This window comes from Mizuhopecten yessoensis, unplaced genomic scaffold, assembly GCF_002113885.1.
Source record: "Mizuhopecten yessoensis strain PY_sf001 unplaced genomic scaffold, ASM211388v2 scaffold8631, whole genome shotgun sequence".
Taxonomy (NCBI): domain Eukaryota; kingdom Metazoa; phylum Mollusca; class Bivalvia; order Pectinida; family Pectinidae; genus Mizuhopecten; species Mizuhopecten yessoensis.
The window spans coordinates 152189-166486 of NW_018407644.1; the positions used below are offsets into that span (position 1 = coordinate 152189).

The following is a 14298-nucleotide window of genomic DNA, read 5'->3' on the forward strand; positions in this document are numbered from 1 at the left end:
CTATTAAATCTAATAATAACCACGTCCGTAGTCACACAACTACTGGGACAAAGTAACTATTACCACGTGCGTAGTAGTCACACAAATAGTGGGACAACTAAATTATAACCACGTCCGTAGTCACACAACTACTGGGACAAAGTAACTATTACCACGTGCGTAGTCACACAAATAGTGGGACAACTAAATTATAACCACGTCCATTGTCGCACAACCATTGGGACAAAGTATTTATAACCCAGTCCCTAGTCAAACAGGTACTGGGACAAATTAATTATAACCACGTCCATAGTCACACAACTACTGGGACAACTTTATAATAACCACGTCCGTAGTCATACAACTACTGGGACAAAGTAATTATTACCACATCCGTAGTCACACAACTACTGGGACAACTTAATCATTACCACGTCCGTAGTCACACAACTACTGGGACAACTTAATTATAACCACGTCCGTAGTCACGCAACTACTGGGACAACTTAATCATTACCACGTCCGTAGTCACACAACTACAGGTACAAAGTGATTATAACCACGTCCGTAGTCACACAACTACTCGGACAACTTTATAATAACCACGTCCGTAGTCATACAACTACTGGGACAAAGTAATTATAACCACGTCCGTAGTCACACAAATACAGGTATAAATTAATTATAACCACGTCCGTAGTCACACAACTACAGGTACAAAGTGATTATAACCACGTCCGTAGTCACACAACTACTCGGACAACTTTATAATAACCACGTCCGTAGTCATACAACTACTGGGACAAAGTAATTATTACCACATCCGTAGTCACACAACTACTGGGACAACTTAATTATACCCACGTCCGTAGTCACGCAACTACTGGGACAACTTAATCATAACCACGTCCGTAGTCACACAACTACAGGTACAAAGTGATTATAACCACGTCCGTAGTCACACAACTACTCGGACAACTTTATAATAACCACGTCCGTAGTCATACAACTACTGGGACAAAGTAATCATTACCACGTCCGTAGTCACACAACTACAGGTACAAAGTGATTATAACCACGTCCGTAGTCACACAACTACTCGGACAACTTTATAATAACCACGTCCGTAGTCATACAACTACTGGGACAAAGTAATTATTACCACATCCGTAGTCACACAACTACTGGGACAACTTAATGAAACCACGTCCGTAGTCACACAACTACTGGGACAACTTAATTATACCCACGTCCGTAGTCACGCAACTACTGGGACAACTTAATCATTACCACGTCCGTAGTCACACAACTACTGGGACAACTTAATTACAACCATGTCCGTAGTCACACAGCTACTGGGACACAGTCATTAGTGAGTAGCAGTCACACAAATAGTGGGACAACTAAATTATAACCACGTCCATTGTCGCACAACCATTGGGACAAAGTATTTATAACCCAGTCCCTAGTCAAACAGGTACTGGGACAAATTAATTATAACCACGTCCATAGTCACACAACTACTGGGACAACTTTATAATAACCACGTCCGTAGTCATACAACTACTGGGACAAAGTAATTATTACCACATCCGTAGTCACACAACTACTGGGACAACTTAATTATAACCACGTCCGTACTCACACAACTACTGGGACAACTTAATCATAACCACGTCCGTAGTCACACAACTACAGGTATAAAGTAATTATAACCACGTCCGTAGTCACACAACTACTGGGACAACTTTATAATAACCACGTCCGTAGTCACAAAACTACTGGGACAAAGTAATTATTACCACGTCCGTAGTCACACAACTACTGGGACAACTTAATTATAACCACGTCTGTAGTCACACAACTACTAGGACAACTTAATTATAAGCACGTCCGTAGTCACACAACTACTGGGACAACTTAATCATAACCACGTCCGTAGTCACACAACTACAGGTACAAAGTAATTATAACCCAGTCCCTAGTCAAACAGGTACTGGGACAACTTAATTATAAGCACGCCCGTAGTCACACAACTACTGGGACAACTTAATTATAACCATGTCCGTAGTCACACAGCTACTGGGACAAAGTAATTATAAGCACGTCCGTAGTCACACAACTACTGGGACAACTTAATTATAAGCACGCCCGTAGTCACACAACTACTGGTACAACTTAATTATAACCACGTCCGTAGTCACGCAACTACTGGGACAACTTAATGATAACCACATCCATAGTCACACAACTACTGGGACAAAGTAATTATAAGCACGTCCATAGTCACACAACTACGGGGACAACTTAATTATAACCACATCCGTAGTCACACAACTACTGGGACAAAGTAATTATAACCACGTCCGTAGTCACACAACTACTGGGACAACTTAATTATAACCAAGTCTGTAGTCACGCAACTACTGGGACAACTTAATCATTACCACGTCCGTAGTCACACAACTACTGGGACAACTTAATTATAACCACGTCCGTAGTCACACAACTACTGGGACAACTTAATTATAACCACGTCCATAGTCACACAACTACTGGGACAACTTAATGATAACCACATCTGTAGTCACGCAACTACTGCACCATCTCATAACCATGTACTTATAGATAAATAATGACTGGGTTATATACGAATCACAACCGTAATCATTTTACATGTACTACAAGTCAAATCTTTTAACAACGTCAGTAGTTACACAACTGCTGCACTAACTTCCAACAATAAGTTCATTCTTACATCTGATGGGCAACGTTAACATCCTAACCACGTCAGTGGTCCAACAACAACTGGGCCTGCTTTTCGTGACTTTACAAACACCGGTACATGTAAAATCGGGATAAAATCGACAAATACTCCAAAAAAGTTCTGTTGTGCTTAGTCTCATAACAAAACTAAATTGCTGTAAATACATTTTAACAGCCACAGCATGTCATTAAAAATCATTAACCCCCATTCATCCAGACCAATAGTTCCTCCAGTTATAATGGGAGGCTTTAATTGGCGGAGTGCAGCTTGTCACGTAGAGAGTATTTTTTCCGGATTTCGTCCAGTTTTAAGTCAGCACTGTCCACTGAATGTGTCACCGCTGACCGGTGAGTTTGTCCAACAGTCCCTGAATGACACTGAGAATTTCGTCCTTGGATACCTTGTCTGTGTGTGGATTGAAGGTCTGGCTATCGTGGATCTTCACTCCCTCCTCCCACACCCACCACCACGTATTCAGCTTGGTATCTCTGTGGATCACAAGTCAATCACTCACTAGATTCACATGTACGCTACACATTTAAGTCATTCTTCAGTACTGACATCCATTTTCTTTGGAAAATATATATCTCTAACGAATACTTGATCTCTAATGAATACTTGCATGTTTATTCACTCATCAATTAAGGATATATAGTGAATACTAGCACTCTCTAGTGAATACTACTAGGTATCCACCAATGGTGGGCTGTCTATAAAATTCCATTGATTTGGTATTAAATGGAGAAAAGATTGCTGGTGAATACCTCTAAAGATGTCTGCCCCACTTTAGTACCTTAGGAGAATCAGATATTCTCTCTTTTATTTACACAAGCATTGCATACCGACATGTACATAAATATAAGTGATTGGAGAACTTAAAGACCAACAGATATCATGCATTACTGTCCATGCTAGTAAGCATTCAGATAATTTATAAATGCTAGATGTAACATTCTGATCACTGACAGCCTACACAGGAAAACCAATGGTTTACCCTACATATAACGTATTACAAACACCACCAGTAGTAATTAACACTGGATATATACTTCACAAATTTGTCCACAACTTGTCTGGTATATCTGAATATTAAACCACTTACCTCACAGACGCTATGCTTTCTCGTGGAATTTCGAACTTTGATTCCTTGCTATGGAGATTGTAGAAATATTTCCTGCCCTTAGATCTGCTCAGTGCAATAGTCCATGGATCTATCAGAGGAAAAAGTAGCTGTACAACATGTACTATATGATAGTGAGAAAGGATAGCATAAAAAGGCTGCATTCTCATTTCAACAATATAAGGTCAAAACGAATACAAATGTTAAATAAAACCCCACCTTTACAGGTCTTGACAAAGCAGACACCTGTAGGTAGAAAGCTTCGGCCATCTTTTCTGTCTGGGGGAGAGTAACACAGTCTGAGCTGACTTGAACCCTTCACCTTCTTCATGGCTAATCTACAAACAAATTGGAGTTATAAATCACATGAACCTTCTTCATGACTTTTCAGTCTCAACTGACATTAGTTTATAAATATCTTTTATAGTATGTCACATACGGTTATCTAACAAGACTAATTTATTCTATACTAAATCTCACCTTTCAAATATCTGTTCAATGTGTTCCAGCCTGAAGATGTTGGGCACCACGATCTGGACCAGATCTGATCGTGTTGGTTTGTTGACTGCCTTCACAAATTTCTTAAGCTTTTCCATTCTGAGTACAAATAATTACACAGTCAATTTTATGTTAATGTCATACTTCTAACAGCACAACATCTAAAGTGTACACATATCTAACTGTACATAAAGTTTACTAACATTGGCTGAAGTGATACGAGTCTACACTCTCCATACATGTACTTATAGTCTGACTGAAGTGATACACTGTTGCCATGGAGTCTACACCCTCCATACATGTACTTATAGTCTGACTGAAGTGATACAAGTCTACACCCTCCATACATGTACTTATGGTCTGACTGAAGTGATACACTGTTGCCATGGAGTCTACACTCTCCATACATGTACTTATAGTGTGACTAAAGTGATACACTGTTGCCATGGAGTCTACACCCTCCATGCATGTACTTATAGTCTGACTGAAGTGATACAAGTCTACACCCTCCATACATGTACTTATGGTCTGACTGAAGTGATACACTGTTGCCATGGAGTCTACACTCTCCATACATGTACTTATAGTGTGACTAAAGTGATACACTGTTGCCATGGAGTCTACACCCTCCATACATGTACTTATAGTCTGACTGAAGTGATACAAGTCTACACCCTCCATACATGTACTTATGGTCTGACTGAAGTGATACACTGTTGCCATGGAGTCTACACCCTCCATACATGTACTTATAGTCTGACTGAAGTGATACAAGTCTACACCCTCCATACATGTACTTATGGTCTGACTGAAGTGATACACTGTTGCCATGGAGTCTACACTCTCCATACATGTACTTATAGTGTGACTAAAGTGATACACTGTTGCCATGGAGTCTACACCCTCCATACATGTACTTATAGTCTGACTGAAGTGATACAAGTCTACACCCTCCATACATGTACTTATGGTCTGACTGAAGTGATACACTGTTGCCATGGAGTCTACACTCTCCATACATGTACTTATAGTGTGACTAAAGTGATACACTGTTGCCATGGAGTCTACACCCTCCATACATGTACTTATAGTCTGACTGAAGTGATACAAGTCTACACCCTCCATACATGTACTTATGGTCTGACTGAAGTGATACACTGTTGCCATGGAGTCTACACTCTCCATACATGTACTTATAGTGTGACTAAAGTGATACACTGTTGCCATGGAGTCTACACCCTCCATACATGTACTTATAGTCTGACTGAAGTGATACACTGTTGCCATGGAGTCTACACCCTCCATACATGTACTTATAGTCTGACTGAAGTGATACACTGTTGCCATGGAGTCTACACCCTCCATACATGTACTTATAGTCTGACTGAAGTGATACACTGTTGCCATGGAGTCTACACCCTCCATACATGTACTTATAGTCTGACTGAAGTGATACACTGTTGCCATGGAGTCTACACCCTCCATACATGTACTTATAGTCTGACTGAAGTGATACACTGTTGCCATGGAGTCTACACCCTCCATACATGTACTTATAGTCTGACTGAAGTGATACACTGTTGCCATGGAGTCTACACCCTCCATACATGTACTTATAGTCTGACTGAAGTGATACACTGTTGCCATGGAGTCTACACCCTCCATACATGTACTTATAGTCTGACTGAAGTGATACACTGTTGCCATGGAGTCTACACCCTCCATACATGTACTTATAGTCTGACTGAAGTGATACACTGTTGCCATGGAGTCTACACCCTCCATACATGTACTTATAGTCTGACTGAAGTGATACACTGTTGCCATGGAGTCTACACCCTCCATACATGTACTTATAGTCTGACTGAAGTGATACACTGTTGCCATGGAGTCTACACCCTCCATACATGTACTTATAGTCTGACTGAAGTGATACACTGTTGCCATGGAGTCTACACCCTCCATACATGTACTTATAGTCTGACTGAAGTGATACACTGTTGCCATGGAGTCTACACCCTCCATACATGTACTTATAGTCTGACTGAAGTGATACACTGTTGCCATGGAGTCTACACCCTCCATACATGTACTTATAGTCTGACTGAAGTGATACACTGTTGCCATGGAGTCTACACCCTCCATACATGTACTTATAGTCTGACTGAAGTGATACACTGTTGCCATGGAGTCTACACCCTCCATACATGTACTTATAGTCTGACTGAAGTGATACACTGTTGCCATGGAGTCTACACCCTCCATACATGTACTTATAGTCTGACTGAAGTGATACACTGTTGCCATGGAGTCTACACCCTCCATACATGTACTTATAGTCTGACTGAAGTGATACACTGTTGCCATGGAGTCTACACCCTCCATACATGTACTTATAGTCTGACTAAAGTGATACATTGTGTCTACACCCTCTAAACTTATAGTCTGACTGAAGTGATGCACTGTTGCCATGGAGTCTACACCCTCCATACATGTACTTATAGTGTGACTAAAGTGATACACTGTTGCCATGGAGTCTACACCCTCCATTCATGTACTTATAGTGTGACTAAAGTAATACACTGTTGTCATGGAGTCTATACACCCTCCATACATGTACTAATAGTCTGACTGAAGTGGTACACTGTTGCCTTGGAGTCTACACCCTCCATGCATGTACTTGTAGTCTGACTGAAGTGATACACTGTTGCCATGGAGTCAATCTACACCCTCAATACATGTACTTATAGTCTGACTAAAGTGATACACTGTTGCCATGGAGTCAGTCTACACCCTCAATACATGTACTTATAGTCTGACTGAAGTGATACAAGTCTACACCCTCCATACATGTACTTATGGTCTGACTGAAGTGATACACTGTTGCCATGGAGTCTATACACCCTCCATACATGTACTAATAGTCTGACTGAAGTGGTACACTGTTGCCTTGGAGTCTGCTCCCGCCATGCATGTACTTGTAGTCTGACTGAAGTGATACACAGTTGCCATGGAGTCTACACTCTCCATACATGTACTTATAGTGTGACTAAAGTGATACACTGTTGCCAGGGAGTCAGTCTACACCCTCAATACATGTACTTATAGTCTGACTGAAGTGATGCACTGTTGCCATGGAGTCAGTCTACACCCTCCATACATGTACTTATAGTGTGACTGAAGTGATACACTGTTGCCATGGAGTGTACACTCTCCATACATGTACTTATAGTGTGAATAAAGTGATACACTGTTGCCATGGAGTCAGTCTACACCCTCAATACATGTACTTATAGTCTGACTAAAGTGATACACTGTTGCCATGGAGTCGACACCCGCCATTCATGTACTTATAGTGTGACTAAAGTAATACACTGTTGTCATGGAGTCTATACGCCCACCATACATGTACTTATAGTGTGACTAAAGTGATACACTGTTGCCATGGAGTCTACACCCTCCATTCATGTACTTATAGTGTGACTAAAGTAATACACTGTTGTCATGGAGTCTATACGCCCACCATACATGTACTTATAGTGTGACTAAAGTGATACACTGTTGCCATGGAGTCGACACCCGCCATTCATGTACTTATAGTGTGACTAAAGTAATACACTGTTGTCATGGAGTCTATACGCCCACCATACATGTACTTATAGTGTGACTAAAGTGATACACTGTTGCCATGGAGTCAATCTACACCCTCAATACATGTACTTATAGTCTGACTGAAGTGATGCACTGTTGCCATGGAGTCAGTCTACACCCTCCATACATGTACTTATAGTCTGACTGAAGTGATGCACTGTTGCCATGGAGTCAGTCTACACCCTCCATGCATGTACTTGTAGTCTGACTGAAGTGATACACTGTTGCCATGGAGTCTACACTCTCCATACATGTACTTATAGTGTGAATAAAGTGATACACTGTTGCCATGGAGTCAGTCTACGCCCTCAATACATGTACTTATAGTCTGACTAAAGTGATACACTGTTGCCATGGAGTCAATCTACACCCTCAATACATGTACTTATAGTCTGACTAAAGTGATACACTGTTGCCATGGAGTCTACACCCTTCATACATGTACTTATAGTCTGACTAAAGTGATACACTGTTGCCATGGAGTCTACACCCTTCATACATGTACTTATAGTCTGACTGTAGTCATGATACACCGTAATTGTCATAGAGTCTACACCCTCTATACTTATAGTCTGATTAAAGTTATACACAATACTCATAGTATTACTAAACTGATATGTAATTACCCGTAAGTATACATACCTCTCGTTAAAGTGTAAGTATCTCACATCCTTTCCGTAAAGAAAAAAGGCATCTAGGGCATGTAGTGTCATCAGTCTCTTCTGTCCCATACCCTGGCAAGGTCAAAGGTCACATATGTAGTGGTGACTCTATTGTTAGTATGCTAGACAATGGCCGTTGTTTTCTGACTGTCTTTATCAGCTGGGATAATTATGGCATACTTATGATAGAAATAAATACAATATGGTACCTGGGGAATGTATGACAATAATGCTGCAATGCCACAAAACAGGAAAAAGGTTTCTAGAGCTGATCACTACAGGACATTTCACTAATGTTGAAAGAGAGCGTAAACACACTTATAGGTACAGGTAAACCTAACTCATAAATTGACCAAGGGACCGGCTGATCTTGTAACATTGTGACATGCTTGATAGGAACATTGTTTGTGTAGAAAGTAAAACTTTTGATACTTGCATATTTCCAAACTGATGAATCTTATTGAAAATCAAAGAGGAACATCTGTAAAAATATAATTAAAAATGTAAATGTCCGAAGAAGAAATGCTTACCCTGGTAGTTTAATTAGAGAATATTTTGCTACTTATAGATACAATAAATGGACAAATACATACTTCGCCACCTTCATATATGCAGTGTTTACAAGACTACAGTCTACTTGCCATTCATTCCCAGGCAGTATGAACCAGACTTACCTCCCCTTTAAACTCCTGTACAAACTCCACCTCAATGAGAGTCTTGTAAGGGAGCTCAATTCTCATATTTTCTTCCATCTTTCTCCACTTTGTTTTAGGATTCCCATCCCACTTAAACACATGAGATCGCTGTAACAAGAGATTACTACCATCACAGAGTATACAAACATGTTTACATGCATGTACCATGATAATATATCACTGAATAAAGAGTATGTTAACATACATGTACCATGATAATGTATCACTGAATAAAGAGTATGTTTACATACATGTACCATGATAATGTATCACTGAATAAATAGTATGTTTACATACATGTACCATGATAATATATCACTGAATAAAGAGTATGTTTACATACATGTACCATGATAATGTATCACTGAATAAAGAGTATGTTTACATGCACACTCAATAACATATAATTTAACCACTAGAACACATGTACTTACCCCTAGTCCCAGAATGTACCATCTCTTCTTCTCTAGTCCTCCGACCACATAACACCTGTAGTCGTACGGAGTCTTTATAGCGGCCAGACTGTCATGTGTTAAATGGCTGACAGAATGCTCAAAGAAATCTTCATCTTCATCCTTAAAAAATAATTTGGTATAAATTAATATTCCAAGCATGTGTATTGCAGAAATTGATAGTCTGAATGTCATACATATTCATATCATTTTACATATTATTTAATTTCTTTCTTTCCTGTATGATTACTTGTAATTTTGTGTAGAGAACTATTTATATATTATTGACCTGTCTAGATCTGATTCTATTGAACTCTCTGTACAGCGCTATACCTACAGATATGTGATTATCAGCAACTTCTTGTAGAGGACTTACCTGTACTCACCTGTAACTTTGTGTAGGTGTCTTTACTCTTACATGTGTTAATGAACTTGTAAGTCACTCTTTTCCATTTCGGGCTTAGCCCTTCGTCAGGGATTAAATGTCACTGGACCTCTATGTCACAGCCATCTTGACATTTCGTTCCTGACGAAGGGCTAAGCCCGAAAGCTTGGAAAAGAGCGACTTACAAGTTCATTAATATTATTGCGTTCCCTATAGGAACATATGTTTATAGACAATTAATCTTACATGTGTGATTATACCTGTAAATTTCTGTACAGATCGTATTTGTGTGATTACCTATAACTTTATGTAGGTGTCTTTACTCTTACATGTGTGATTATACCTGTAAATTTCTGTACAGATCGTATTTGTGTGATTACCTATAACTTTGTGTAGGTGTCTCTAATCTTACATGTGTGTTTACCTGTACATTTTTGTACAGATCATACCTGCGTGATTTCCTGAAACTTCCTGAAGGGATCCTCTTTACTAGGAGCTGATCGCACTTGGTCTGGTATCTGTGTGTATTAAGTATTGAAGGTATTGTGAATAGCGATATGTTGGCTCTTTTAACAGCTGAGAGATTTAGGTGGAAAAAAACAAAATACCGGAAATTAGAGTAAATCATCTGAAAATATAATTCCTTGAATATGCATAATTGAAATAAATCTTATAAATAAAAATTACAAGTTGTTTAAAACAAATAGTGGAAAAGTACTGTACTTCAGACTTCCATTCTCTATCCAAACATTAACTTGACGTGGTTTGTTTGTCAGAGAAAAGCCACACTACATGTGATTTAGATTATTAACAAATTATTTAGTTCATAATAACACATAAGTATCTAGATAACAGATCTGGTTCCAGAAGTTAGACTTAGCTTGTATGTTAATTAGGAACAAATCACTAGAATGAATCATGGAAACAAACCTGCCAGCGCTCCAGACACTGTCGTCGAATCTCAGACTGACGTCCTTCATAGAGGTCACTGAAATAACAGTACTGACAAATAATAAACACCAAATCTAACAAACTGAACACTGGCTGGAAGTCGATACCAAACGATACAACGAGTATGTAGAGTACACGATATGTCCATCCCCAACTTTGGCGAAAAGAGCGCAGTCCTATATTTGTTTGTGTGAATAGATAATATGCAAACTGTACATTTTTTTTAATTTATTCACAAGACCAGTAACCATTGAGGTTTAATCAATTTGTTTTAGAGATGTATATTCTGAAGGTAATAATTCATGTACCTCCCCCCATTCCTGAGAAAGAATCTGAAAGTAACTGCAGACTAGATTTTGGATTAATGAAAGCATAAGGGTATATATAGAACCTTCAGGTTCAGACGATCCTTAATGAGGCCTGGTTTATACAGGTTTCTAGAGGCCTGGTTTACACAGGTTTCTAGATTATGTATTATTCAGTGAAGACAGGTTTACTGCTACATTACTAAATACATCCATATAACACAAGTAACAAATAGGACAGGTATGTCTTACCTGTTCTGTGTAAATGTCTGTATCTTCTTGAGACTGGTGATCTGTAGCCGCCCAAGTCTGACAGCAAAATATTTACATGTACAACTCATCATCCACGTTTTATAATACAAAATGATATACATAACTATTCATTGTAATTCTAAAACTTCAAAAAAGCCTCAAATCAATCAAGCTGTAGAAAACAATGTTGACAACTAGAACTCGAGTTAACATTTAATACCAAGTTGACCTCATTCTGTCAGTTTTACTTAAACATTTAATACCAAGTTGACCTCATTCTGTCAGTTTTACTTAAACATTTAATACCAAGTGGACCTCATTCAGTCAGATTTACTTAAACATTTAATACCAAGTTGACCTCATTCAGTCAGATTTACTCAAACATTTAATACCAAGTGGAGCTCATTCTGTCAGATTTACTTATTTGATAGTATTTATAAGGTCTGTCAATGAGATTTCAATGGATTATTTTCCTAACTAAAAATACTTACAGTAAGTTCATAGACATACAGAAAATTGATAGACATATACAGTACTTAGAGAGTAAATTGATAGATACACTTACAGTAACTTGACAGGTATACATAAGTTAATTGACGGATAAACTTACGGTTAATTGATAGAAATAAAGTAAATTGACTGATGTACATAATTTAATTGATAGATATACTTACAACAAATTGGATTCGTACATGTACTGGAAAAACTCATCATCTCCCTCCAGTAATGAGTTTGGTACAACCTCATTGATGTCTTTTTCTGATGTCGCTGACATGAATTTGTTCAGATCCAAGTTGATCTCGTGCATGTACTGTCTAACAGGTTCCCTGTCTCCTCTCAGGTTCCGGCATACAATGTACCTTACAAATGTTGCATTTAGATATATATATAAGTACTTTGTGCCAAAAATGGATGGTTTTAACAACTTACCAATCCTAACAACATTATTCATAAACGTATTTATATCAAAATAGACCAACATAAACTGATAATATTTCAGGCCCTGGTTACACAAAGCTTGGTAACAGTTAACCAGTGGGTACGTAGAACAAAGTGTTTTCTTATATGAAAACAACAAAATCACAAAAATCTCATATATTTTCACTGCTGTAGATTTGCTGGATCAGATGAGATTGATGTGTTTTGAGGATTATATATTTGCAATGAAAGCTAAGCCATTGTTTGTTAATGACAACAATTTTCACTAACCACTGGTTAAGGTTCAATCTCTGTGTGTTAATGACAATAATTTTCACTTAACACAGGTTAAGGTTCAATCTCTGTGTGTTAATGACAATAATTTTCACTTAACACAGGTTAAATTTAACCAATCTTTGAGCGACTGGGGCCAGATGGACATGACTTGAATCTACAATGCTAGACTATGCACAGGATCAAGACATATATACCTTTCTGAGTTGGCTGGTCTGCTGGTAACAGGTTTGAAGATGGACACACGGTCAAATATGCGATACATCAAGTACACAAGACCCATACTGAACGGTGTAAAAAGATCAAACAGCTTACATACAAAGTGCCCACCTGAAATACATTGAAATAGTTCTTTATTTATCAATTGATGATCTTATTACAGGCAAATCACAATGTCAAATACCATGACATTTCACATGAACATCACCAGAGATATAGTAACAGTCTGTCTGAGACATTCAGATACTCCACAGCACAGACTACATATACAAGACCACACACTTGTGTTTTTTCTAACGAATCAGAAAGCTCAAGTTTATTGCGCGGATGAATATATATTCACGAGCGCCCAGAGCGCATGAGTGAATATATATGTCCGCGAGAGATCGATACAAAGATTTTATAAACTTTGATGTTTTTTGCAAATACCAGGAACTTTTCAGTTTGCCATGACAAGGGGATTCCCATAGAAAGTAGTTCCAGCTAGTATGGTGATACAACATCTTGTATATCACACATGTGAAAATATCAAACGAAAATTGTTGTACTTCTATTGTAAGATTACATAGGTATGTGATAAATGACTTTATTCCATAAATTTTCCTGAGACACCTTCAAATAATGTTCAGTCTGCTGGTGGATATTTGGTATTGCTGTGACATGTTTGTTTATTAGTATTAAATGACAGAGTCAAGAATTACTTCACTTTCTATTTATCAGTTCAACAAGTGATAATCTTTCAATACAACAGGACCATTTGTGTAAAATCTGTATCTGACATAAAATGTTAACCATTAAATTTAGTCAAACAATGATGATATTATAGCAGCAACAAAATAAGGTGTGATGTAAATAATATATCTGGACTGATGATAGCATTTGATGATCAAAACTGTATGATGCAGTGCTAGCCCTGCTTACATGTAGCTATATATATAGAGCCTTAAGTATGCAAAATGGATCACTGACAGCCAAAATTGGGCCAGTGGCCACAAACTTATAAAACTAATGTTAATCTGAAGACAGCCAGTAGTGCCCAACAATAATGAAATCTGTACAACTGGTGTTTTATTGGTGTAAAACTCAACATGATAATGTACATGTACAACTGGTGTTTTAGTGGTGTAAAACTCAACATGATAATGTACAT

The 14298-nt window shown here is 38.3% G+C and overlaps 1 protein-coding gene across 1 annotated transcript in view; it reads right to left on the bottom strand.

The window, feature by feature from the left end:
• Positions 1–1370: 1370 nt before the first annotated feature.
• LOC110456294 (cap-specific mRNA (nucleoside-2'-O-)-methyltransferase 1-like) overlaps positions 1371–14298 on the bottom strand; it is a 28070-nt gene continuing 15142 nt past the window's right edge. Inside the window, exons 8-19 of the mRNA XM_021506936.1 lie at positions 13127–13259; positions 12392–12577; positions 11718–11774; positions 11140–11197; positions 10659–10727; positions 9807–9947; positions 9352–9480; positions 8658–8749; positions 4347–4463; positions 4086–4204; positions 3849–3957; positions 1371–3234 (exon numbers count right to left, since the gene is read on the bottom strand). Coding sequence (XP_021362611.1) covers positions 3081–3234; positions 3849–3957; positions 4086–4204; positions 4347–4463; positions 8658–8749; positions 9352–9480; positions 9807–9947; positions 10659–10727; positions 11140–11197; positions 11718–11774; positions 12392–12577; positions 13127–13259 — 1364 coding nt within the window. The 3' untranslated portion in view covers positions 1371–3080. The remainder of the gene's footprint in view (positions 3235–3848; positions 3958–4085; positions 4205–4346; positions 4464–8657; positions 8750–9351; positions 9481–9806; positions 9948–10658; positions 10728–11139; positions 11198–11717; positions 11775–12391; positions 12578–13126; positions 13260–14298) is intronic.